Source organism: Podarcis vaucheri (assembly GCF_965113315.1).
Source record: "Podarcis vaucheri genome assembly, chromosome: 8".
NCBI classification, from domain to species: Eukaryota; Metazoa; Chordata; class Lepidosauria; order Squamata; family Lacertidae; genus Podarcis; species Podarcis vaucheri.
Window position 1 is genome coordinate 27,503,430 of NC_138766.1, and position 27,565 is coordinate 27,530,994.

General features: G+C 40.9%; 1 protein-coding gene across 1 annotated transcript in view; it reads left to right on the forward strand.

The window, feature by feature from the left end:
- The window catches only part of GMDS (GDP-mannose 4,6-dehydratase), a 294,024-nt gene that overhangs the window by 217,111 nt on the left and 49,348 nt on the right, over nt 1-27,565 (forward strand). Inside the window, exon 9 of the mRNA XM_082234602.1 lies at nt 2,938-3,034. Within this exon, the coding sequence (XP_082090728.1) occupies nt 2,938-3,034 (97 nt within the window). The remainder of the gene's footprint in view (nt 1-2,937; nt 3,035-27,565) is intronic.

Here is a 27,565-nt window from a genome sequence, read left to right on the forward strand (position 1 = left end):
TGTGATTTTTATGGTGATATTATTTTGAATATGTTGAAGTGGCAAATACTACACTATCAACCTATCTGCTTTTGAAACCTAGAACAGTTTTAAATTATCATGTTTAGTTCTCTCACTGAGAAGCAGGCCCATAGGAATTTATGAGACACATCAGGGGTATATGTTTTTAATCTTCAATATCATTAAGCGTTACATACAGTATTCTGTGGATTGATCCTGCTTTAAATTACTAAAAACCTGCTTTAAATGTTAATGGTGACAACCATCTTGATCTTTCCCTAGATGGGGTTCTGTTTTGATCTAGCATGTCTATACATTTTTATTTTTATTTTCTCCCATGTGGCTTTTGTCCTGCTTCTTGAGCAATCTTCTGAGTTTGTGTTATATCTGCCTTGAATCAGGACTCCTGCAGAGAAGGTCCTTCTGCTCTGTCAACAAATTCTGAGCAGGAAAGTAGACAAAAGTTAATGCTAACAGCTTTCTTTCTCTCTGTGTGTCTCTACTTTCAGGAATATTTCATAGTGTGTTCAAAAATGGCTGCAGAAAATATTATCATTAATATGATTCTCTAATAAATCCTTGGAAGGAATTAACATCATTTTTCTCTAGTAATCTGACTAGCAACTGTCTCTACTTCTCTGTTATTGAAAACAAAAAGTGGCTGCATATTTTTCTGTCTAGGTTGAGCCACCCTTTCCTTGCTCCTGTTGCATCCAGCAACTACAAGATCCAACTGACCACTTTTACACTTTTATTGTGGTGATGGTGAATAGTGAGTTTCTATAAAACTCAAAAGCATCAATTCAAAAGCATCAATTGATGCTTTTGAGTTTTCTAGAGAAAGATTGAATTGATGCTTTTGAATTATGGTGCTGGAGGAGACTCTTGAAAGTCCCATGGACTGCAAGAAGATCAAACGTATCCATTCTTAAAGAAATCAGCGCTGAGTGCTCACTCCGTTTTCTGAAGATTATTGGAATGTTTATAGTTTTGCAACAATGAATTATGTGAACGTACAGTATAGTAAACATTTGATCACACATTGTTTTTAAAATATTCTGAAAGCTGAGTCCCTGCCCCCCACCTCAAACACAGATAATGATCTTCTGCAGGCAAGTAAAATTCGCTCTTGCTTCCCATGCCAATGTCCTAGCTATGGGCCTGCCTGGCATATGGTTGAGGGTGGGACTGTTTGATGTTCCAATAAGTGCTCTGTGAGACCAAATATGCTTAGGGCCCTCTGAGCTTAAGCCTGGGAGAGAGAGGGGATTTCAGACTTATGCAAACATATGCACACCATTTGCTCATTCTGTTTGTAATTCACCCCATGAGCATGATGAGGTCTACTCACCTCTTTTGTTCCATTTCAGTATTTAAGACAGGCTGTAACTCGGAGTGATTCCGTGAACAGACCATATGCTGGTCTACTTCACAGAGTCAAATTTTCCCTCTTGCAAAGCCCAGCATGTGGCTTTTAGGAAGGATTCTATGAAGTCTTACGTTAATGTAATAGTGTGAAAAACAAAGGAGAGGAGACCACACTTAAAATTCAGAAAGCTTGTTTTAAAATAGTTCGACAAATTATCATGAAAGCAATGTAGAAACCATCTGAAGAACATAATTAGACAAACAAGTTTTTAGTCTGATGTTGAAAGTGATTGTATAAGTGTTTGATCTGAGTACATTTCAAGGCAAATTGGAGATTGCTTGTAGCTCTGTCATCGTTAGACCTGGGAAAACAAATGTACAAAGATGTTAAGTATCATTTTATTGACTATGTATCAAATGATAAATGAATATATTTTTGTATTTTGTTGTCTCCTTTGTATCTCTAGCCTATGTTACACATCTGTTTTTGTAAACATCTAATTTCTAACTACTCAGGCATAAATTCCACTGCTTATCAGTGTTAGTTTGTAGCAGTAAAAACTGTATTTTTATAGCATCTTAAAGAGTAACATATTTATTGTGGCAAAAGATTCATGATCTAGTGCATCGGTAAGCAAACTAAGGCCCGGGGCCCGGATCTAGCCCAATTGCCTTCTAAATCCAGCCCGCGGATGATCTGCAAATCAGCATGTTTTTACATGAGTAGAATGTGTCCTTTTATTTAAAATGCATCTCTGGGTTATTTGTGGGGCATAGGAATTGGTTCATTATTTTTTTAAAAAAATATAGTCCAGTCCCCCACAAGGTCTGAGGGACAGTGGACCGGCCCCTGCTGAAAATGTTTGCTGACCCCTCATCCAGTGCTTCTTCAGGTACAGAATCCTGTTATTTGTGTCCTTATATATATCTACTAAGGGACGCGGGTGGCGCTGTGGGTTAAACCACAGAGCCTAGGACTTGCCAATCAGAAGGTTGGTGGTTCAAATCCCCGCGATGGGGTGAGCTCCCATTGCTCGGTCCCAGCTCCTGCCAACCTAGCAGTTCGAAAGCATGTCAAAGTGCAAGTAGATAAATAGGTAAGGCTCCGGCAGGAAGGTAAACGGTGTTTCTGTGCACTGCTCTGGTTTGCCAAAAGCGGCTTAGTCATGCTGGCCACATTGCCCGGAAGCTGTACGCCGGCTCCCTCAGCCAGTAAAACGAGATGAGTGCCGCAACCCAGAGTTGGTCATGACTGGACCTAATGGTCAGGGGTCCCTTTACCTTTACTAGCAAAATATAGCACATGAGGCACCTAACAAAGTGGTGTCCAGTGGCAAAAACGTATGCCACATCTCATGCATAGTATCAGAGCACAAAACAAGTGGACCTTATAAGCCATTGTGCTTCCGCTCTGGTCATACCTCTGCCTCTGCTCCTGTGGCCTGAAGTGTACATTGCCCTGGAGAAAGAAATAACACCAGTCTTGTCTAAGAATCTGTGCTCCAAATGCTGCTGTGATCAGACTGGTAAAGACATTATGGGGTGATGAAATGTTTGTCATCTTTGCAGGTGGGAAGGCAAGAATGAGAACGAAGTAGGTCGATGCAAAGAAACTGGCAAGATCCATGTGACAGTTAATCACAAATACTACAGGCCAACTGAAGTGGTAAGCAAAGTGATTCTTTCAGCTTTACAGAGGAATGTAAAACAAATTCAGTCACCAAATCGCTGCATTTGGGCAGCTGTTTGCAAAAGGATTCTAACTGCAACTACTCCGTTTGCTTTCAAACAGGTAGCCATATATATCTCTTAATTACGGTACCCTGTTTATGCAAAACAGGGGTAAAACTCAGAAACCAGAATTACTGGATATTTCATGCTCTATTTAATCCAGTTTTGAATTAGCAAAGAAGATGTGGACAGTTTCTTTCTTCCAGATTGTTGCTGGAGCATAAATGCTTGAGACAGAAGTAATGATGGGTGCGATTTATTACATATTTTCCATTTGTATTTTCAAGTCTTATATCTATTCATGTGTTAAAAGTTTAAATTTATATGCTTATTTTCTGCAGTATATTCCAGCAAATAAATACATGGGAAAACCAGAAAGGAGAGGGAGAGAGGGTATTCAAAACATAATAAATAAAAAAATCAGTCTAGAATATAAGACCATAGAATTTTATTTTATATATTTATGTTCATCTACCTGCTGTTTGTGACTGTGTTAATGGAAAGTCACTGAAAAGTCACAATTAAGACATTTCCTTCCATGTGCTGGAAATAAATTCTCTTAATTAGGCCAGAATGCTTCTAATATATCCTTGTGAATTTGGAAGCAGTTAAAAAACTGTCAGTGATTGAGAAGAACACAATTATTTATATGGCTCTGCCACAAAGAAAAGAAAATACATATTTGGCACTAGTAATCCTGATTCATTGTACTTCCATTGAAGTCAATCAAACACTAATCAATCAGTTCCATCTGCTTATGTTGATGGATGATGGTATGGAGGTTTCCATAGCCACCAATGTGCATATTAACCTTTTACAGTGTTTCATTCTAAATATTCATCATTCATTCAGCCAGATAATATGACCATTTATACTGGTGGTCACTGAATCAGCCTCCTTAGTTTGCTGTGGTAGATCATGGTGCTGGAAAACAGTACAGGCTTGGCATTTTAGACGGTGATAATTTCATACGTACTAGTACAGCATACATAAACCTATGACTCAGAGCTGTTCTAAGAATTTATAGACCACTTTCCCATCATATTGCTTTCCTTGGCATTTAGAAATAGGTTTTCAACCTTACTGAGCCAAACTCAGTACCTACGCGCAGTTTCTGAAAAGCCAGCCTTAATTTAATTAATTTTTATAATGAAATATTTTTAGATTGTGTAACTATTTTACTGTTTGATTATTTGATTGTTGTTAGCCGCCCTGAGCCCGGCTTTGGCTGGGGAGGGCGGGATATAAATAAAATTTTTTATTATTATTATTATTATTATTATTATTATTATTATTATTATTATTATTTTGCTGGTTAGAAAAATAGCCAGGTTTCGGTTTAAAGGTTTATCTAAAACTCTTCAAGCTTTTCAGGGGGTGCGGGAATAAACCATTGTGAATGTGTTAATAGGAAACTGCTACAGTTGGAGCAGTGCTATCCAGCACATGTATTGCAGGAGCATATCTTTAAATATAGATACTGATATTGATATTCCTGAGCCACTGCAATGATAAGGGTAGCCTGTCACTCAAACCCAGAGTAATGAGTAATGCTTTAAAATATTGATTCACATACCAATCGAAAGATAAACTGAAATTCTCAGTTGTTAGTTGTCAAAGTAGCTAAGAATATTTCCCAATATCTTCAAAGCAAGCATTTTCCAGAAGCACTTGTTTCTGGCCTACACATGCAGGGGCTTGGTTCTGAAAATAATATGTCTTTGCATTTCTGTGAAGAGTAGGGTTCTGTTAAAAGTATATTTTCAATTAAATTTCTGTTAGATTTGCCATGTTTCCTGCTTAGCTGTCTCCCTCTGTTTCATTATCCTTCATTGAAATGCTTGCCTTTTTTAAAGAGGTCATTTAGAACTGAAAAGGCAATTTAGAATCTGAGAGTATTTTCATATTAAATGTTCTGTCTCTGAATAATAAGGATTTTCCCTGCACGAAAGACCAGTTATTCATATTGACTTACAGATTGTCCCTTTTTTATGTCCCAGTTCCCTTTCCCTGCTGCTTACAAATCTTTCACTCCAAATAAAGTTGTAGCCCTAGAATCTGGCATATTCTCAGAGGCTTTTCTCACAAGAGAACAATATTCTACTGCTTGGAAGAAATTGTTTTTCATTTTGTCCTCACTTAACTTTAAAAATAAGTCAGAAACTGGATATTATTGAGGGAATGGATAGTGCCATTACATGGTTTGGTGACTAAATGTCACTGGACCTAGGGTGCGTCTAGGTGGAGTCTGGTCTTTTCTCATGAAAGGTTTTCATAATGTGGGAAAAGTTTTGTAGTGGAAGTCCCACACTGAAACAAATGCATCTCCAAAAATATATTGAGATGTTGGATACTGGAACTGAGTTAACTGAGTACCTTTAAGCTTTGTTTTCCTCATCCTTTGCACCATCTTTCAAAAGTGGCATCCTGTGAGGGTGGTGTGGCGTTTGCCTCCTAGGTGGGTCATAAGGAAAGGGTTAAAATGAGTGTGATGTGATTGGCCAGTGGGAATGCAAGGGAGGAGTAAAAGTTAGAGTGGGAGGTTTTGAAAGTCAGTTGAGGTTTGGGAGTTGAAGAAGGAAGAGGGAGGATTAGATGTGGGTTGGTAGAGTTGTATTGTGAGAGAGTGAGAGGAATTGTTAGGTGGAGCCAGATAGATAGTTGGGAATAATCAGTTTGAAGTTGTCAGGAACTAAGATTAAGAAACTGCCAAGAAAAATTAACTGTAACCGTAAGCTTGTTCCTGCATTTAAAAATAAACTTGATTATTTGTTAATGTTAACAACTGACTGGACTCCGTGTGTCCCCGTGAGATACGGGGTGGTGGCAGCGGAAAAAGCAATTGCAGTGGTGGCACAGGGTCAATAGACCGTCAAACGTCCGGGGGCCCTGTTTGATCGCCACAGGTCGCAATGAGAGAAACTTTCAGTGATGGCCCCTTGGCTGTGGCACGCTCTCGCCAAATACCCGAATAACTTTCCTGGTTATTTGAAACTTGATGTGGCTTGATTTCTGGACTATTTTTGGTGTTCATCTTTTGGTTGGGTGGGGAAGTATATTTTCCTTGTTACTGGTGGCTGGTGGGTGAACCCTTTTAGTACTATGTGTGTTTTTATTGCTTTAACTATTTTATGGTATCATTGCATTCTTAACTCGTCAATCTCTTTTTAAACTCCTTCAGTAATAAGTGATGACTAAACTGAAATAATTATAATAATATTTGTAACTGTTGAATCTAGCTATACAGTGGTACTGTACCTCGGGTTAAATACTTAATTCATTCCGGAGGTCCGTTCTTAACCTGAAACTGTTCTTAACCTGAGGTACTGCTCTAGCTAATGGGGCCTCCTACTGCTGCCGCGCTGCCGGAGCACGATTTCTGTTCTCATCCTGAAGCAAAGTTCTTAACCCGAGGTAATATTTCTGGGTTAGCGGAGTCTGTAACCTGAAGCGAATGTAACCCGAGGTACCACTGTATATTCATATATCTACAATGAGCGTGGGGTAGCTGCCGTTGATTAAATAATAAGATTTTGGTTTGTGTCCTTCAGCATTTTATCTAATCACTTTATCCAGAATTGTAGATCTTCCTTTTTGATATTGTACAAATACTTGATGTGGAATAAAGACGGAAGCAGAAAATGGAGAGGGAGGGGATAAGCATTGTGAAAAAGAGAAGAGCATGTGGGTTGGGGGGGTGGAAAGTGAGTGTTTTACAAAAAGAGAAAGCAGGATGGGCAGCTAATTCCTAACTCGGGCTTTGTGTGCATGGAAGTTACCTTTCATATTTGTTCCCTGCTAGCCTCATGCTTCCTCTAAACTCTCCCCAGCTCTTTCCTCCGGCTCAGACCACAGATTACATCATAGCATAGGGAAAGTATGACTCAATGGAGGAAAGAAATCATGATGTTCAGACATTCTGTTTAAAAGACTGTTTGCATACAGAATTACCAGAGGTGGTCAAGTTGTTAAGAGCAGGGCTGTAAATACACAGTGATTACGCAGAATGTTATATTAGATTCAGAAGGCAGGCTACTGAGTATATCGGTTTTCACTCTTGAAAACAGCAGCTTTCCTTATGGCTGCACATATTTGTTTGAGAGTGTGTAAGCAGCCAGAGGAATTGCTGAATAAGGGCTTTGAGTCGTCATCATCTGAAGCCCACCACCAAGAAAGCTTAGGCTGGTGGCAGATGACCAGGACAGCACAATTTCTGTAGGCACAGCCCACTGTGCAATTCCCTTCCTAAGGTGGTCAGACTAGCCCAGGCATAGGCAAACTCGGCCCTCCAGATGTTTTGGTACTACAATTCCCATCATCCCTGACCACTGGTCCTGTTAGCTAGGGATCATGGGAGTTGTAGTCCCAAGACATCTGGAGGGCCGAGTTTGCCTAAGCTTGGACTAGCCCCATCTTTTTATATCATATTTTGCCTTGAGGGCAGGAAGGCAATTAATGAATTAATAATAACACCAGCAATAGTAGTTCAGTGTCATATTCTCTCCGCTGCTCTCTAGTAGGAGAAGAATAAGTTACAAAAAAGTAAGAAAATTCTAATTTGCATAATTTAAATAGGCCACAGAAGTCGGCATTTCTAGTTGCATCTTTTCACCTTAATATGGAATATTATTTTGCGTACAAGGCCCATCCAACCCGGCCTGTAAAATGGTATTTGAAATGAGAAATCCGCCATCAGGTTTTCTATTTTCAACATTTGTTAGTTGTCTGAGGTTGCAATTCTAACCCCATTTACCGGGGAGTAAGCCGTACTTCATCCAGGCTAGCTTCTGAATAGACATGGTTAAAAATTTACAGTAAAGATCAAAAACACAGCTCCAGATGTGTGTCAAGACATCATGTTTCTGATGAGTCCTGAGCTTCACTCCTGACATGCTTCTCAGACTTCTCAGATTTTTCTTTCAGTCAGGTAGTCATCATACTAAATCAATACCTCATAACGGCTTAACCACCTAAAACTAGTCCTGTTTGTCCACTATTAAGGGAATGGTTTCATTCTTAAAGCATGTGTGCATTTGGTATTTGCTTTGTCTAACCCCCCCAAAATGTGGTGTTCACTTGCCTAAAAAGAAGAAAAAAGTGTGTGTTTTTAGGACCCACCTTGTTTTTTGGGTTGTAAGTTTCTTTATATCATTTTTCGATATTGGTTTTTAATGCTGTTACTCACCTTGGGACATTACAGTGAAGGGCAGGGAATAATTAATAAATGTTCATTTTCTTATATTGCTTCCCTCCAGATCTCACTCCTCCTTCCTTTTATATGGAAAGGACATGTTGTCGGAATGTTTGTGACAGTTCAATAACTCTTTTCCCCATCCTAAAATTATATTTTTTTAATCTTTCTTGGCTTATATCACATGCCTAGTCCAATATCCATTTCCTTCATTTTCTATATGCCAATTTGTTTATATGTTAGTAAGTTTTACACACACACACACACACACACACACACCTCTTCTTTATAGCTTTCATTAATCTCTATATCCCTACTTTACCACACTTGGCCTCAGTTGCCCTTTTACTTCTTCATACGACACCGGAATAAGCTTTGCGTTTTTACCCTCTTTGAGGGGGGGGTGATTTTTAATACTCAGCTCTACATTTCCCAGACTTCACAAGATTCCAATAAAAAACTCCTCAGGGCGTATCATATTCCTCCAAAGTCGGCTCTGCTCAAGTCCAAAGCATTTGTGGCAGTTCGTACTCTGAAGAGTTATGACTCTTCAAAATATAATGAAACTGATCACAAAATCCCAGTTCTTTTCTCCCACTTCCGCACCCCCCACCCTTTTCCATACATATCCCATTTCCTGCATTTACATTCCAAATGGGCCATGAGTCTGAACATAGTTCAAACAGCTGAACAAGAAATATCCATCTTAGTTGTTTAAAGGTCCATATTCCTATCACTGTGTCTGTATGCAACCCATAGTGTCAGGGCTGATCTGTACATTGCACTACAGGAAGAAAAACCCTTAACGGTTGTTGTTCCATGACTAACAGCCTTTGTCTTATGATAAAACCTTCTTACCTATAGAGGAAGATCCTTATGCACTTTCTTTTCCCAAACCGGAGGTTTATGTCAACATCTGAAAATCACTACTTTAGTAAATTATTACTTTTTATTGTCTTTCTCAAGTGAATCACTGTGTCAGCCAAAATATTTATATCATTACTTACTTTAGACTCAACAGTAAGCTTCTGCCAAAGTTACCATCTTGCCAATCTAAAAGGGATCTGGGGTTGTTTTTGTTTTTTCCCAAGCTCGGCATAATCATAGGGTTGCCGTATCCCAGCTCACCCAACCCACAGGTCGCCTAATTTGCATATTATGCCATTTGTTTGCTGATTTTGCAAACCAAGCTACGAGTTGGGAAATGGCTCTGCATTTTTCAGCTGCTTTTCTACTCCAAAACGCCTCATTCGGAAGTTGCTTAACAAACAGATGGCTTGGCTTTTTGTGCATGTTACATGGGAAAGTTAGTACAGTGTGCATTTAACCCACAAAGGCTAAATTGTTTGCTTGTGCACACATGCATCTAAAGTGTTGTCATAAGTCTGTATTGTTCTCTCATCCAAAAGAAGCTAAACTGTGTAGCACTATCTCATGGCTCCTAACTGCTCAGGAAAGTGGAGAGTTGTGTGTGTGTGTGTGTGTGTGTGTGTGTGTGTGTGTGTGTGACCTTTCCTTGTTACTGAAAGACCTGACTTCTGTCACAATATTTCCTCCTTCATGTACAGAAGCATCTACTGAGGTGCTCCATAACTTTCCCCTTACATCATTTTTACTTTTCTGACTCAGCCCAGTGATATCCAGTCCTGAGAATCCTGGGAGATGCCAAACATTGGAATCATCCTGTGCTGCCCTGTTCAGTTTAACCAGTTGTTGCCCTTTGTTTCATCCTACTTCACCTCCACATTTTTCCAGCCACTCGCACTGCTGACCTTGCCTCCTACCCCCGCCTCTTCTTGCCCCCACTGCTGTCATTCTTGAGCTTTTAAAACCAGCCATGTGTCATCTGTGAACTCCACATCTTCATTGATCTTCCTGAGAACATCAGCTTGTCCCTCTAAATCTGCTATCTGATCCTTTCCAACTGACAGCTCTCGGCCTCAAAAAGGTATACCCTTACTTCCTCGGATTTAAGTGAAAGCCACCTTATCCTCTAAATGTGGCATCTCGCTGGCCGTGCAGTTGTTACCTTTTCCTTTATATCAAGGAAGCTGGCTAGAGCAGGTAGCTATTAACTCCTTTAAACAATCTGGAAACGGAAGAGGTAGAGGATGACATGTCTATTTACAACGAAATAGCGAGAGAGGCTCTGACAAATGCCCAGCACGGCCTTTTGTTTTCATTGCTTGTTCCGGGGGCCAGTTAACAGCCAACACAACAGGGCCTTGGCTAGGAGACATTACCCAGACCTGGGCCTTCCCCTTACACTTAATGACAGCTAAGAAGTGCAGCGGATGTTGTTAAAGTGGGCAGGAAAAAAAACCACCCATCTTGTATATAATGAAATAAATATAGCCATAGTTCTAGATATGTTTCTGTATAGTTAGGGTACTTGAAGCAGCAGCTATCATCGGGCATATGGGTGGGGCTAAAACCCTTACCAGCTCTGAATTTTTGGTTCAGCCCTGATGAAAAGGACAAGTGTTTTAATAATCCAAAAGCCACAGGAGGATAACACGTTTTAGTATGGGCCACTAGAGTGTCAAATAAATAAGGACCGCTATGTTGCCCACTATTCTGTGACGTTTTAATTGGTCCTAATACAAGTTTTACTCAACTGTAACGTTTGAATTTGTTCTAATGGACTAACCCGGCTACCTAATTTTTTGGCATGCTTTAAAATGGAAATGATTTGCCTATTTGTTCAAAGTAATGACTGGCTAGGGATTTCTTTTTCATTGGGGATTTGTGAATGGTTTGTTTAATTTGCTTGCATTAATTGATTTTGTTGCTTTGGGCCAAATGGGGGCTGATACAGAGAAGAAGACTTTTAAAGATACCGGCTTCACCTCTGCAGCTCCACTGCCAAACCCTTTTTATTTTATTTTATTTTATTTTATTTTATTTTAGTCTTATTTGTGAAAAATTCTGTTCTGCCAGTGTTAAGAGAAAAAACCATGGTGGTGAACCATGATCATCTCAAAACCATTCTTTTAATTAATAGTGGTGTTCAAATAGGTTTTACTCAGAGTAGCCCCACTGAAATCAACTTAGTTATGTTCATTAATTTTAGTGGGGTATACTTGGAATACAGCTTAGTTGAATACCACCCTGTCATTATAAATCACAACACCAATAGAATCAGTATTTTCCCAATTGTATATTAAACAATCTTCAGTTGAATGCACAGAATAAAAGTTATAGTCATTTCCCCCCCCCCAGGTTGTCTCTCAAAAACATATTTTCTACACATCCCCCTCACATGAATACTTCTTTTAGCCATATAGACATTCTCTTTTGATTGGAATTGTCTTGTCTTATATATATATTTCTTCAGAAAGAGCTTCTAAATCCCTACATTTTCTGGCAGTGTTTCTCATGATCCTAGACTCTGTTTCTGTGTGTTGAGGGGATTAAGAAAGTTGACTGTGATGATCACATAGTTAACAGGGGAAATGCGAGGTATTTGTAAAACCTCAGGTGAGTGATGTGACCGAGTTTGCTCTGTGTGGTATGTCGGTAACTATGCAACAAAGCCTGCCAAGCCCGCTTGTGTCACTGCTGAGTGCGTGTTGTGACATTTACTCTTCACTCCAAACAGTCTTCCTGTAGTGCTAATCCCGTGAGGTTAGAACAGCCTTTTATCCTGCACGTAGTAAAGGTTAAAGATGCTACACGAGATTTCTTTCTTTCTTTCTACAAAGGTATGATCAAGTTCTCTACCCCCCACCTTTCCTCCTGTGCTTAAAAAAAAAGTTGCTGCTACATTGCTATGGTTCCAAATAACCATGAGGAGAAAGAAAACAGCTGCTGAAACTTTTCTGCAAATGCTTCACTGGAGTTCTCCTTCCTCGGTTTCTGCATAGCACACACAGAAACACTATCTTTGGATTTCCTTTCTTCACACAACACTCAGGTGCGAGGTCTTAAAACAGTCCTTCCATGAGTGGAAATAGGGGTGGACTTTGGTATCATGGCATCCTGAGCAAGGACACAATTTGGTCCCCCCCCCAAAAATACTTTTAATTTTCACAATACAGTTGTGCCTTGGTTCTTGAACGTAATCCATTTCAGAAGTCCGTTCAACTTCCAAAACATTCTAAAACCAAGGTGTGGCTTCCGATTGGCTGCAGGAACTTCCTGCACTTCAGCGGAAGCTGCGTCAGATGTTCGGCTTTCGAAGAGTGCTTGAAAACCGGAACACTTACTTCTCGGTTTTTGGCATTCGAGAACCAAAATGTACAAGTACCAAGGCGTTCGAGAACCAAGGTACGGCTGTAATTCATTTTGGTACAGTTGCTGTTTTTATGGAACTTCTCAGTAGGTACCTAGGTACATATAGGTTGTTGTTGTTGTTGTTGTTTTGCACACACACACACACACCAGCTTAGTGCCCTGTGTGGAGGAACCGGCCGCACTGACCTAAATCCAGCCCTAGTTGGAAGGGCACCTTTAACCCTAACCCCACAGTGCCCATTCAAGCTCAGTTTAAAAGGAAAGACCATATTTTAGGGGGGAAAGCATTTACTTGATCTATAAAACCCAACCAAATTCTTAACCCCCAGGTTGTGGTGCCAGAAGAGACTCTGGACAAGTAATCTGTTAACATAAACAGTGGTTACCTATATTGGCTTGCTGTGGCTTTGGGCAGAAGTCCTCCTGAAGAGATGAAGTCAACAAGGAAAGAGAAAATAAAAAGTATTCATAAATAAATTAGATTTTGCACACAGTCAGCATAGGATTATGGTAACAGTTTTTGAAGAGATATTCACAGGTTTCCCACCATATAGGGGCCCACCTCTTTTGCTGAATTTGCACCGTTTGTTCTTTTCTACCGGGAATGGTTTTATTTGTTTTTTAAATAGATAGATATATATAATTGTAACTCTCTTTTCTGTTTTTGTAATTGTAAACTATATTATAGTAATCCATCCTTGGACCTTGCAGTGAAGGCTGCGCAAGAAATTTTACAAATAAACAAGCAAATAAATTTAAATATGGTTGTGATAGCAGTCAGGGCCGGCCCTGTTATTAGGCATAGTGAGTTTTGCCATGAAGGTGACTTTCCATACTTCTTTTGCTGAGGTCCCAGGTTATAAACATTGATGAGTGTATGCAATCAGCAGAAATGCAGATGCTATAATTCCTTGGCTCAAGAACAAGGTGCCTTCTGTCTCAGGGAACTCATCCTCCTTGCTGGAAACTCCCTGGATGTCACATTAAAAGAGCTGAACTTTGTTTCTTTTGCATAGTCTCCAGTCATGGGTGGCTCAATAGGAAGACTGTTCTGGAAGCCAAGCCCTTTCCTTGCATTTGTAGTTTAGCAGGGTGTGTAAAACCCCTAATTAACAATCCAAAACGGTAAACGTAAGATATTCAGTTAGTAGCATGTGTTTAATATATAAGGCCTGGGGTGTGAATGTGTAGTAAAAGCAGTGTGAAATTCACACAAGCATTTGAACTGGATTTGCATGTGGACGTACAATGCTGAAGTTCAGAGCTTTTGGTCCATGCGGTGCTTCCTATTATGCCTGCAAGTGTACATAGGTAAAGGTAAAGGGACCCCTGACCATTAGGTCCAGTCGTGGCCGACTCTGGGGTTGCGGCGCTCATCTCGCTTTATTGGCCAAGGGAGCCGGTGTATAGCTAATGGGTCATGTGGCCAACATGACTAAGCCGCTTCTGGCGAACCAGTGCAGCGCACGGAAATGCCATTTACCTTCCCGCCGGAGCAGTACCTATTTATCTACTTGCACTTTGACGTGCTTTTGAACTGCTGGGTTGGCAGGAGCAGGGACTGAGCAACAGGAGCTCACCCCATCGCGGGGATTCGAACCGCCGACCTTCTGATCGGCAAGCCCTAGGCTCTGTGGTTTAACCCACAGCGCCACCCGCGTCCCTTGCAAGTGTACATACGAACTGTTTATTTCCAAGGGCATGCATAGCCTTTTGTTATTTCAGGTCATCATGCTTCCAAATAGGAGCACTTTGCATGTGCAGTTTATACAAGGTAGGGAGCACTTTGTTTTGTTTTGGTTATCAACAGAGATGTCAGAAGAATCCATTGAAAACAGACTATCAAGTGTTTCCTTTCATCCACTTACTCAACTCCCATTGTGGCAAGGATTCTTGCTATGGAAGACATTCACTTTAGTTCTCTATAACTTGGTAGCAGTAGTAGAAGTAGTAGTAGTAGTAGTAGTAGTAGTAGTAGTAGTAGTAGTATACCACCCTTCATCCCCGTGCATCTGAAGATGGTTCAAAACAAAAATTACAATATTAAAACCACGAAATTCATAATAAAACATGCACCCATTATATGTAAACAGATATGTAAATTGCTTTGTAATACCCTTCATTTACATACTCAATTATGTATACAGCTGCTTCTTCGCTTTTTTTGTTCCTGAAGTACTGTTTGTTGTCAAAGGCGAATTATGTGCACTAAGGTTCATTCTGCTCAAAAGTAAATTCCACTGAATTTAGTGAGTCTTACTCCCAGGTAGGTGGGGTTAGGATTTCAGTCATAATGTTCTTCCTGGGGGTTTTTTTTTTTTTAATGGAACGCATCACTCATTATTGTTATTTTCACATTGAAATAAGTAATATCTTTGGTTACCTGTTGATTTTATCTATTCTCCTCAGTTAAAGTACTAGACTCTCTGTCAAAGTGGGTGGAACTATTTGGCACTTAATTTTGACCACCCTAAATCTTCATTTTAAAGGTAAAATTAGATTTAAAAAGCCTTTCCTTCCCCCATTGACTTATAACCATGCTGATACTTCCTGGTACCTGAGGGAAACAAGATAGGATGGCAAGTTGATACTTAACTGTGAAATGTGGTAGCAAGAGTAGTTGCAATCTTAGCTCCACAACTGGGAGTAAGCTCCACTGAATTTAATGGAACTACTTCTTGGTAGACATGGCTAGGCTTGCGCCATAGATTGTTTTGTGATAGGCCATTAGCCACTTCATTAACTTTGTCCTTAAGGTGTCACGAGGCTCTTTGTTGTTTTAGCTGCAAAAGACTAACGGGGCTACCCCTCCGGAAATTAATTTTGAAAGGGAAGATTCGGGGACCGTAATTGTTTTGTAAATATATTTTTGATGATTGAGATCAGCCTATTGTGTGATATGGCCACACATATTAACCCGAGGTAATATTTCTGGGTTAGCTGAGTCTGTAACCTGAAGCGTCTGTAACCTGAAGCATATGTAACCTGAGGTACCACTGTATAGAAGCTCAATTATGTTCCAGAGGTGAGAGATTCCTCTTTCCGGTCCCTCTGTAGCATCTTGTATATCAAAACCTGTATATTTTTGGTGTGGTAAATGCACACTCTTGTGTTAAGCCACTCTCACATCTGAAAAACGGCCATGATTTTGCTAGTGGTGCAGGATAGCTCAGTCAGTAGAGCATGAGACCCTTAAGAGCATGAGTCGTGGGTTCGAGTCCTACCTTGGAGAAGAGATTCCTACATTGCAGGGGGTTGGACTAAATGACTTTCGTGGCCCCTTCCAACTCTACAATTCTGAGTCTATAAGTATAAGGAAAGGTGAAAGCTATTCCCTCCAACCAGCGTTACCAGGTAGTGCTGTAATCAGTGTTACCATATAATGTGGACTCTATGTCCCTGTACAAAAACTTGGTAAAAATTCTATCGCTAATACAGGTCATTAGTTTTCAGTGTTTCATTTCTAAGTAGAGATTTCAGGGTTCGGACCTGTAAATGTCTGTTCTCTGACTTGGAATGTCTTACCCACTAATCCCAGCTGGTAGAGAGAGATTGTGCATATGCTCAAAGTCTACCTTGTTCTTGATTTTTTTATTTCATATGTTCCAGTTCTGACAGTTGCCACTTTCAGGGCTGAGCTGTTGCTCAAATTAAGCCTGGTGCTTTCTTTACTGATGTTCTCACATATATATATATTGTTGCACACCACTCCTGTCTCCAGTTGGGGTGAGTTTCCAGGGGTTCCAGTCACTTACCCAGGGTTCTTGTTTCCTTTGGAATGAGTTACAGTGGAGACCGTGGTGTCTTTATGATATATGGTTTATTTACACATATATACAACTTGTGCCTACAACCTTGCCACAATCTTGCTGTGACATATGCTCCCCAGGCCTTTTTAAAACACTGCCATCAAGATAGAGCTCGTGCTTTTAACAAGAAACAAATGTATGACATGATGCAGCACTTTCATTATTTAACACAGTTATTTTTGTTACTATATTGTGATCTATGGTTTCACATTGTTGTTTGGAGCTGGAGGTTAGATAAATGCTTTTACAATGGCATAAAAAATGTGCACTGTCATGCACAAAGCAATGTGAATATACCTTGTTACAATTAACTCTAAGCAAGGATGATGAACGAAGTTCTCGAACTTTGTTGTTGTTTAGTCGTTTAGTAGTGTCTGACTCTTCGTGACCCCATGGACCAGAACACGCCAGGCACTCCTGTCTTCCGCTGCCTCCCGCAGTTTGGTCAAACTCATGCTGGTAGCTTCAAGAACACTCTCCAACAATCTTGTCCTCTGTTGTCCCCTTCTCCTTGTGCCCTCCATCTTTCCCAGCATCAGGGTCTTTTCCAGGGAGTCTTCTCTTCTCATGAGGTGGCCAAAGTATTGGAGTCTCAGCTTCAGGACCTGTCCCTCCAGTGAGCACTCAGGGCTGATTTCCTTCAGAATGGATAGGTTTGAATGCAGTCCATGGGACTCTCAAGAGTCTCCTCCAGCACCATAATTCAAAAGCATCGATTCTTCGGCGATCAGCCTTCTTTATGGTCCAGCTCTCACTTCCGTACATCACTACTGGGAAAACCATAGCTTTAACTATACGGACCTTATATGGCCAGAATGCTTGTAGATTTGAGACAGTGAGTTAGCTAGTATGATGCATTTTCATTGCATATTCCTCCTTCCCAAATTCACACCTAGTAGTAATTAATGGTGTAGCATTCACCAGCCCATGTTTATACAGCAGATATATATGTATAGCCTGCCCTCCATTCTTGAATGAATGATCATGGTCATGCTTTCAGACACTGTACAGATTCATGCTTTCAGGCAGTGGAGGCACCAGGACAATAAAGCGAAACAATAGCCTCTCCCCTTTGTCACTGCCAACCTTCCAAGTGAAGAGCTGGTCACAGGAAAGCCCAGTTTGCATTAAAAGATTTGATTTATATGGGAGATTGGCAACATAGCAGAGGGCAGGGTTTTGCACTGCTTTTCCAGCACACTAATTCAGCAGTGCTCCAAGCTCATGTATAACTTTGTGTTAGGATGAATTCACACAACCAAATTGGAAGGTTAGGAATGAGGTGTTTGGATCTGTGTAGCGATTTTGCACACGAAGCCACGTTTCTTTCTCGTCACAACTCAGCCCGTGTTTATTGTGCTGCTGCTGCAAGTGGGGGCCTCTTATCGCAACCATTTCAGCCTGTACTGGTTTGGGGGGAAGCCCATTTCCATTTGTGAGATCACGGAAATGCAAACAGCCTTACAGAGAAATTTATTTGCACAAGGGATGAGGCATTGAAAAAAGCCATGATTTAGTGCAAGCCTCTCGTTTAACACCTCAGATTGTCTTTGCATATATGCGGGCTAGATTCCAACAGCATTAGGAAATAAATCTTTGGTGGATAATAATCTGAAGTGCAAAAGCCAGCAGATGTAATTCAACACAATTGATAATCTCTGCATAGTGCAGTCTTCAAGCTAAATTATCATGGAGTCTAATTAACTTTTTCACAGAGACAGCATTTCCCTCCAGAGGAAGAGTAAGGTCATTGGCGGGCTAAGAAGCACTGCATGCCTTGGCCTTTGCTTGTTCCATATGGGAATTTAGCTTTGTGGTCCTGGAAACTCACAAGTATATAGACAAAAAACCCTAAAACCTATCAGTTTATCACATTTTGCCATGGGACTTTTATCAGCCTTTAATGTTTGTTCTTCTCTCTGCCTGCATTTTTCACTGCAGAAAGAGTGGGTTTTATTGCGCTACAATAAAATGGAATCATTTGGATCTTATCATACATGGGGGGGAATTAGTAGTTTGAAGCATTTGCTTCAGATAATTGTACACTGAGAGCATTAACCTTATTTTTGTATGCCAAACTCAGTTTCCTGCTAACTTGAAGGTTTTCTTGTCTGGTTTGTTTTTGCTTTTTCCGAGGGGCTGTGCGCTACCTTTATCGCAGCTAATTGCTTACTGCAAAAAAATGAACCGTCACTGAGACGTCAGCTGACATTGTTTGTCGAAAGCTAAATGTGTGCATATCAAATGTTGTCTGGGACACAAGCAAATTCAAAGTGTAATTTCTTGCCAAGAAAACTGGCTTTCTTGGCAAAGTACCTTATTAATATTTTCAGCAGAACTTCAGCTTTTTGACTGCCTTTGATACAGGAAGGAGCCATATCGGCATTCTAGTCCAATTCAGGATTTGACAGTGCCCAAGGGAAAGGATGCGTCAGTTTTAAGGAATCCCCCTCACACCCCACAAATCTTGGAAATCTTAACATATATAACATCATGTCTGCCTTTAAGAAGCAAATATTGTTCTCAGGATCAGCTTTCATGGGTTTTTAAAAATCTTTTCTGAGCACAAGTAATTTAGAGCTTTTTATGGGAGACAGTTTGACTTAGAATTCAGGTTGGCTGATGTTATATGTCAGTCATCAGTATGAAATTTAATTAGCTGTATGTGATTAGCAACGTGTAAATAAATGTCGCTGAAAGGTGATAAAGAATAATGTTTCAAGCCACTTGGATCCTCAGGAAGTGTAAATTAGTGTAGTTTCATTTACTGTTCTTCTTGTCTCTCTTTTTTAAAAAAAAAACTTTTTCAGTGAGACGTTGAGTAACATTCTTGGCGTTATCAACAGTTTTGGGAAGTTATGTATTCCTTAGAAAGTAGGTTAGGTTTAAACTTTTTCATTCTGGGGCGGAAATCCAGAGTTCATGGGAAGCGTTTATGACAGTTTTCACATGTATTCTGGGCCTTTTGAGTGGATTCTTCCTATTGTAATCCTAGCCTCAGTTCACCCTGGAAGCCTTCCAGAAAGCCAGGAGATTTCTGTAAAACTCAGTGTCTACATTGAAGTTCTTGGAGGTGGGCATGAGGCTCTTCAGTTCCTACGTAAGGATCTTGCCAAATTTATACACCCATGAAAATATGATGTGTGGACACGTGAATGCTTGTTGCTTGCTTCCTTGTGAACAGTATACAGTATATAAAAATGCTGACGGTGTCCCTACAGTGTCGTGGCTTTTCTATCCAAGCAAGGGAATAACTCACTTGGATGTTTCAACAGCAGTTACCGTACATCTGTCCATTTTTTCTCCTTGCTATGCAAAGAGAACATGTAGGCTTGCCTCCAACATAGCACTAAGTCTCTAGTTTCTTTAGCACAAGAATTTATTTAACCTTGTGTAACAGAACATCCCCCGCTCTTCCCCCTGTGCCCGCTAAATCTGTCCTGGAGTTCCCCCAACCGTCTGGAGCCATTTGCCTTGTTCAAGCAGACATTTTCTTCAGTTCAGCAACCCTTAACGCTTTTGAGTTCTTTGTGTCCCTGCAGCTCTTCACACAGTACATTTCTAGGAGTATATGTAAAAGTGTAAGGTGGAGATGAAATAAAATGGTTGTTCGAAAACATTTACTGTCATACTGGTATACACACCAGAGTGCCAGGATTGTCTGCCGCTTCTTGTCAAGTGTACACTTGTTACAAAACAATGTTTGTTCTCTCTCTTAATGCATGGAATGGCCTTTAAAGAGGGCGTAAATGGTTGTCTTCTTTAAAGAAGAATACCTCTGAACTGTCATGCAAATGTCAATGACAGAGCCTGTTCCACAGCTTTCCAGGATGCCCCTGCCTACTATAATACAAAGAACTTCTGTCTGTCTCAAATTGCAAAACACAGGGGATATTATAATTAATATTATTAATTACTAAATTTGTGCATTGCCTATGCCAGTGCCTCTGGGCAACTTACAACATACAAAATAGGAGATGCAATTAAAAATCTGTAAGCATAATTACTTAAAAATTATATATAAATTATGTAAAAAGTGTTTGGCCATCCCAGTGAGACAACATAAAACTATTGTTAATTCCGAGGGTGAGACCCAATTGTGATGTCCCACTTAAGTAGGCTTCAGCTTGTGCAAATGGGGCTTCCCTTTCCTCGCCCCCTGCATTCCTGCATATGCTTCCTAAAATATTCTTGAGGTTTGAGGGACTCTCAGGAACAGATTGCAGGAGCATGAAAGACTGCAAGGAAGAATAGAGAAAGGGGAAGTTCCAGCACATTTGCAAGTGTGATGTTGCATCTTTCCCTAAAACCCTAAAAACTCTGCCACTGTTAAAACCAATAAAATGGCTAAAATTCAGGCTGCTGAAGAGGCCAGAATGCATATTTGTTGTGGTTTGGCTTCTTTTCCTTCTTTAATAGCTCTAAATAAGATGCCTACAATCATAACATGCTTCTACCGAAAGCGTGAGAAAGTGAGTCAACTTAAAACAAGAACAACTTCTCCACCAAGCAAACGACCCTTGGCAATGTATTTCAGAGCCATGCTGCTGGTGTAGAGAAGCTGTGCCCCACATTGCCACCCAGGAAGTAGAGGCACCCAGAGAAGGGCCTCAGGTGAAGATCAAAAGGGATGGTTTGGGGAGCCTGCGGTTCTTCATGTATCCAGGTCCATGGCATTTAAGAACTATGTAAGTTAAAAGCAGATCCAAGGCCATTAGAAGCATTAGAAGTTAAAACCGGCACTTGAACTGTATCCAAAAAGAGACCAGACTCTGAAGCAAATCTTTCAACACAGATGAAATATACTCATTAGAGCAGACCCCTGTTAACAATCTGGCTCTTGCAATCTGAGTGAGTTGAAGTTTCTGAATGGTCTTCAAATGCAGCTCCCTATACATTGCATTGCTGTAATCTAATCTGTATGTTACCGGAGCATGGATAAGGGTGGCAGGAAAGAGTGCAGGGGACAAGCTAGACAAAGCTAGTGAAAAGTGCTTCATGCCGCAGATGCCACTTGGACTTCCATTGATAAGGCCAAATCTAAGAGTGAATCCAAGCTGCAAACAGGTTAAGAGAGAGTGCAGTCACATCCAACGTAGGTTGAATACCACCAGCCTTCAAGTCCACTAACCCTAACGCAACCAGTAGCAGACTCCATCTCATCTGGAGCTTCATATGACATCAGTGATCTAGTCCTGTAGGCAAATGGGTTTTCCCAATTCTGCTTGCTATAGCGAGCGTGAGCTTTCTGGTGAGCATGACAAAACCCAGCCTTCCTATGACCCTGAGAATCATCCCTGCAGTTGTGCAACACACATTAGGCCCTACAAGCACCTCTGAAGCAGAATGCAACTGCTGGAACAATCTTCACCTACCTCTCCATCTCTGAGCTAGAGGGGAAAGCTGGGACTTCCTTTGACTCTGTGTTTCTGAAGTACGTGAAGTGCTTGGGCATGATCCCCAAAGCAATCTTCCATCTTTGTCTCCAGGTGGGGAGTTGCAGAGAGGAGCTGGGGATTGCCCCTGACCTCAGACTGAGTTTTTCACCTGCAATTTCAGTCAAGCGCCGGAGGGGGTGGGGAGGTTCCCAGAGGCCGTACATTTTTTGTTGCTTGCAAAGATCAGCTAAGATCTGTGGGTCCCTAAAGGAAAGTAGGGACGCGGGTGGCACTGTGGGTTAAACCACAGAGCCTAGGACTTTGCCGATCAGAAGGTCAGTGCTTCGAAACCCTGCAACAGGGTGAGCCCCCGTTGCTCGGTCCCTGCTCCTGCCAACCTAGCAGTTCAAAAGAACGTCAAAGTGCAAGTAGATAAATAGGTACCACTCCAGCGGTAAACGGCATTTCTGTGCTCTGCTCTGGTTTGCCAGAAGCGGCTTAGTCATGCTGGCCACATGACCTGGAAGCTGTACGCCGGCTCCCTCGGCCAGTAAAGGGAGATGAGCGCCGCAACCCCAGAGTTGGCCATGACTGGACCTAATGGTCAGGGGTCCCTTTACCTTTACCTTTACCTTTAAAGGAAAGTATTCTTGTGCAATAAGAGTTGTGTGTATTGTTACGGAAGGCGCACTTTACATATAAGTGTGGCAAAACTGGGAACAAGTAATAGCTATTTGCATTTTTGAAGTATTCCTGTATTGGCCAAAGAATGACGGTTGTAATTAGCAAATGAATCAAAACAGAACTGTTTATATTCTTAGCACAGTGAACATCACATTGCCGTTCCTTTCCTGACTGTGCAGAATTCCTTTAAAAAATGTTATCTTATTATCTGTTATAGGGAACAGTTATTTGTCAATTTCCCGCCCTTGAAACAGATACATTCCCTGCATCTCCTGCTGCTCTTATCCATTTAATATCCCAAATACCACAATAGTCTCAAATTTCCAGCAGTGAGGTGCATCAAGACAAAATCAGCTGGAGACATTTTTGTGATTCTGTGCTGCTTGAAGGGTATCAGTTTTAACAGACTGGCAGCTCAAGGGCCAGTAGGAAGAGATGTTAATATTTTAATACAGAGATGTGCCGCATACCAGTGTAGAAAGGTAGCACCAAATTAAACAGTCAGTTCTTTGGGCGGTGAATTAAATATTCACCAGTCATAAAGTACAGGGCCATCGTGCAACAAACCCGAAACGCTCTTGCCCCCAGGTCATTCTCCTCTGAGTAGTCCTCCTGCATTTCAGTGGGTTAATAATGTCTGTCATTTATCTCCTTTCTGTCTTTCATAGGAATTTTAAATATGATTCAGTATCCCTCCTAACGCAGCCTCTGACCTTGGCATGTCAAGTGAATGACTTGAGGCCTAAAAATGTCCAAGTTGCTCATTCTGTGAGAACATTTGCCTTGAGATTATTGAAAAGATTGCTAAATAAAAAGCCAGCGTCTTGCTCTTCTAGTCATTCAAGTGAGAATAGCACACGCAAAGGACATAACTGAAGATGTTCATGTCTCTGGACTGGCTTATAAAGGATATATGCAGCTGAACATACTTTTAGAGTTTAGGACCTGTTGGTGTGAGATTCAAAGTTAATAGCTTATTGCTCCTGATATTTTATGTACAGATTTTTACCAAAGCCAACCAATTTAACAGTCTTATGTCAGCATGAAAGTGTTATCATTAAGAGAAATTATATTTAAAGGTAAAGGTAAAGGGACCCCTGACCATTAGGTCCAGTCGTGACCAACTCTGGGGTTGCGGCACTCACCTTTATTGGCCAAGGGTCATGTGGCCAGCATGACTAAGCCGCTTCTGGCGAATCAGAGCAGCGCACGGAAACACCGTTTACCTTCCCGCCAAAGCAGTTCCTATTTATCTACTTGCACTTTGACATGCTTTCGAACTGCTAGGTTGGCAGGAGCAGGGACCGAGCAACAGGAGCTCACCCCGTCGTGGGGATTCGAACCACCGACCTTCTGATCGGCAGGTCCTAGGCTCTGTGATTTAACCCACAGCGCCACCCGCGTCCCTAAATTATGCTTAGATGACTACTAATACATGAAGAATAAGGCTGTCTACTTTTCTTGCTCTGCAAGATGATTGACAATGCAATCTTTTGCATGTTTGCTCGGACGTTTACTGACTATTGAGCTTAGTGGGACTTACTCCTTACTCCCAGCTAAAAAGCACTAGAGATGGGAAAATTTCAGAGGGAACACTGGCTGGCAGAAGAGTTAGGCTTTTCCATCCTTTCTCCAATGTAAACTGACTCTTTGCAGTGGGAAAGGATTATACCTTTTTGAGTTAGGGGTGCAGGAGTGCTCTCATGGAAACGGTTTGTTTTCTCTGATGCCTACGTAATGCACAAAATGCCTCTTTTTTGCCTTGGCAGCAAAAAAGAACTTGATAAAATTACTGAAAACTTCTTCAGAGATTCAGAGATTTAATGTTTCCTCCTCGTGTATCCAAGGGACCCTGAGAATCATCTCTAGTCCAACGCCTTGCAATGCAGGAATATGCATCTGTGCCATACAGGGATAAAATCTGCAACCATGGTATTATCAGCATATTTGAAAGGTGGTTTTTCTTTTTCTTTCAAAAACTGCATGCCCCAAACCATTTTAAAGCAATGAATTGCAAAAATTAACATAAGGGTAGGGGATGTTTTGTAGTTTCCTAAGTTTTAAACCTTTTCTGTCTTTTACAGACTGGACGGTATTTACTCAGATTGGGCCTGAGTTATTCTCAGAATAGATGGTGACCTCATATACTCCAAAACTGTACAGCTGCATGTGTAGGTGTTTAGTTTATAAAATAAAAAGCATTGCCTGTATCTTTGTAAAATGCAAGGCACCTCTGCACCAGAAGTTTATAATGACAAGATATTTTGCTTTGCTTTAAGGACCAGATCTGTTTATTTCAAACCATTCTGACTGTTTGCAGTTTTTTATGTTTTAGTGCTTACATTTCAACCACCTGTAGTCCTGAAAAAGATGGGGGGGACCCTTTCTATAACCATCATGACTTTTATATATAATGGTACTGTTTAATCGGGACGCGGGTGGCACTGCGAGTTAAACCACAGAGCCTAGGACTTGCCGATCAGAAGGTTGGCGGTTCAAATCCCCGCGATGGGGTGAGCTCCCATTGCTCGGCCCCTGCTCCTGCCAACCTAGCAGTTCGAAAGCACATCAAAGTGCAAGTAGATAAATAGGTACCGCTCTGGCGGGAAGGTAAGCGGCGTTATCGTGCGCTGCTCTGGTTCGCCAGAAGCGGCTTAGTCATGCTGGCCACATGACCCGGACGCTGTATGCCGGCTCCCTCGGCCAATAAAGTGAGATGAGCGCCGCAACCCCAGAGTAGGCCACGACTGGACCTAATGGTCAGGGGTCCCTTACTGTTTCATAACCTATGTCAATCAAAGTCAAAGGAGGTGTACTCCACTTGCAACACATGGAACATTTTTGAGTGGATTTGTTCATTTATAAGAACATAAGATGAGCCTACTGGAACAAGCCAGTACTGTAGTCCATCTGTTCCAGCTTCCTGTTCTCATAGTGGCCATCCAAATGCCTAGGGAAAGCATGCAAGCAGGACATGAGCACAACAACTCTCTTCCCAAGTAACTGGTTTTCAGTAGAACACATCCATCATTGTTAGTAACCATTGATAGCCTTACCCTCCACGAATGTGTCTAATCCTCTTTTAAAGGCGTCCAATTTGGTGGCCTCCGCTGCCTCTCGTGGGAGCAAAATCCATAGTTCTACTGTGCACTCTGTGAATAAGTATTTTCTTTTATACGTAACATTTCGGCTTCATTTGAGGTCCATGAATTTTAGTCAAAATAAAAAAATTCCTTCCAGTAGCACCTTAAAGACCAACTAAGTTAGTTCTTGGTATGAGCTTTCGTGTGCATGCACACTTCTTCAGATACACTTCTTCAGATACTATTCTACACAAAACTGTGTGTATCTGAAGAAGTGTGCATGCACACGAAAGCTCATACCAAGAACTAACTTAGTTGGTCTTTAAGGTGCTACTGGAAGGAATTTTTTTATTTTGACTATGGCAGACCAACACGGCTACCTATCTGTAAATGAATTTTAGTGTTATGAGAGGCACAGAAGAACTTTTATTTATCGACTTTTTACACACTATGCATAATGCTATACACCTTTATCATGTCTCCTCTTGTTTGCCTTTTCTCTGAATGGAAAAGGTCACAAATTCCTTAGGTGCAGCAAACCTTTGGCCCTCCATGTGTTGCTGAACTACAACTCCCATAATCCCTGGCAACGTATATTTTTAGATATGCTGTAAGATGCCCAGAGTGGCTGGGGAAACCCAGCCAGATGGGTGGGGTATAAATAATAAAAAAATATTACTATTATTATTAGCCATACTGTCTGAGGAGGATGGAAGAATCCAACAACATATGGAGGGCCGCAAGTTCCCTGCTCCTGCTCTGGACAATGGCAGTGGTACAAGCTCAGTCTATTGGTGTTTCTACTCTGCCAGGTGGTAGATCCTGAATTCAAATTTACTGTACTATTTCCAGTCAATAGCAGATGAATGTTATTTCAGAAATAATTAATTTTACATATTTATAAATGTGTGCAACAAACAGCGTGCCTATCTCTGTATATAAATCTGTGCGTACGTGTGTTTTTAAATTCGAGTATATATTCTACACAAAACTCTAAAGTGTACATTAATCAAGATAAGATGTGTTTGTCAGTGCTTTCATCTCAGTGGGAGACAGTTATTACTGGAGTCATAGTCTTGAGCACCAGCTGAGGGTAGGAAACTGGATTCTGACTTCAGAGCGCGTGACTAATATCTTTTTCACTATCCTGCTTCTTGCCGGACACGTATACAAATAATATATGTGGCCCTGGGAGTGATGTAATATATATGTAGCCGAGTACAAAGACACAATCTTTGAGAATACAGCCTTTTAAAGGAAACTAACATTTTGTAGAGCTTCTATTTTAGAGTGCCTCATTTCTGCGGAAGTATGTTTTTTAAAAAATTGGAGAGTTTAGGAGGAGGCAGAAGTAAACTTCCATGCTTTACAAACCTGTTTGGTGCTTCTAGTTTATCTGATAAACATCTGATAATAGTGAAGGACTCATGCAATGAGTTTTATCTGTCACTTGAGCAATATTTTGAGGGTGGACTGTCCTGACTTGATTTTGAGGGGAAGGAGTAATCACCACTTGACTTGCATAGGTAAAGTAGCAACCACAGACCAAACACCAGAGTTTTTCATTGTACCCAATGGTGGCCCAGAACTAGTTAATGGAATCAGCAGTCAGTCATTGTGCTGAGCAGTTAAACCTCTGTTTTATGCATTCCCTTTCCAGTGAATGTGCTGTGTTTGTGTAAAGTAATTATTCAGCTTGCGTTGACCACATGATTGACTATTGCCTCTTCATAAAGCCAGGGTCTGCTTAGCTCTGCAGTGCAAGGTGACTGCTAAATTGTGCCTGCCTCTTTGTGGAAATATATGAATCCACACTGAGTGAACGTTGTTCATTTTCCTAAGGAGTGGATTTCTGTGCCAGATGACGTATTTAACTCTGGATAATAGGGTAGTTGGGTGAAGCCTGTTTTCTAGTAACTGCATGCATGCAGCAAACTTTTTTTTGAAAGCTGGGAACCGGGTTTCTTTTCAGCATGATTTAAAAATAAAAATTGAGGTACATTACAGTATTGTTTGGGGACTCTATGGGATGGCTATTAAAGCAAAAGTGCTTTTATAACCCTATGTTATGTGCATGGATCCTTA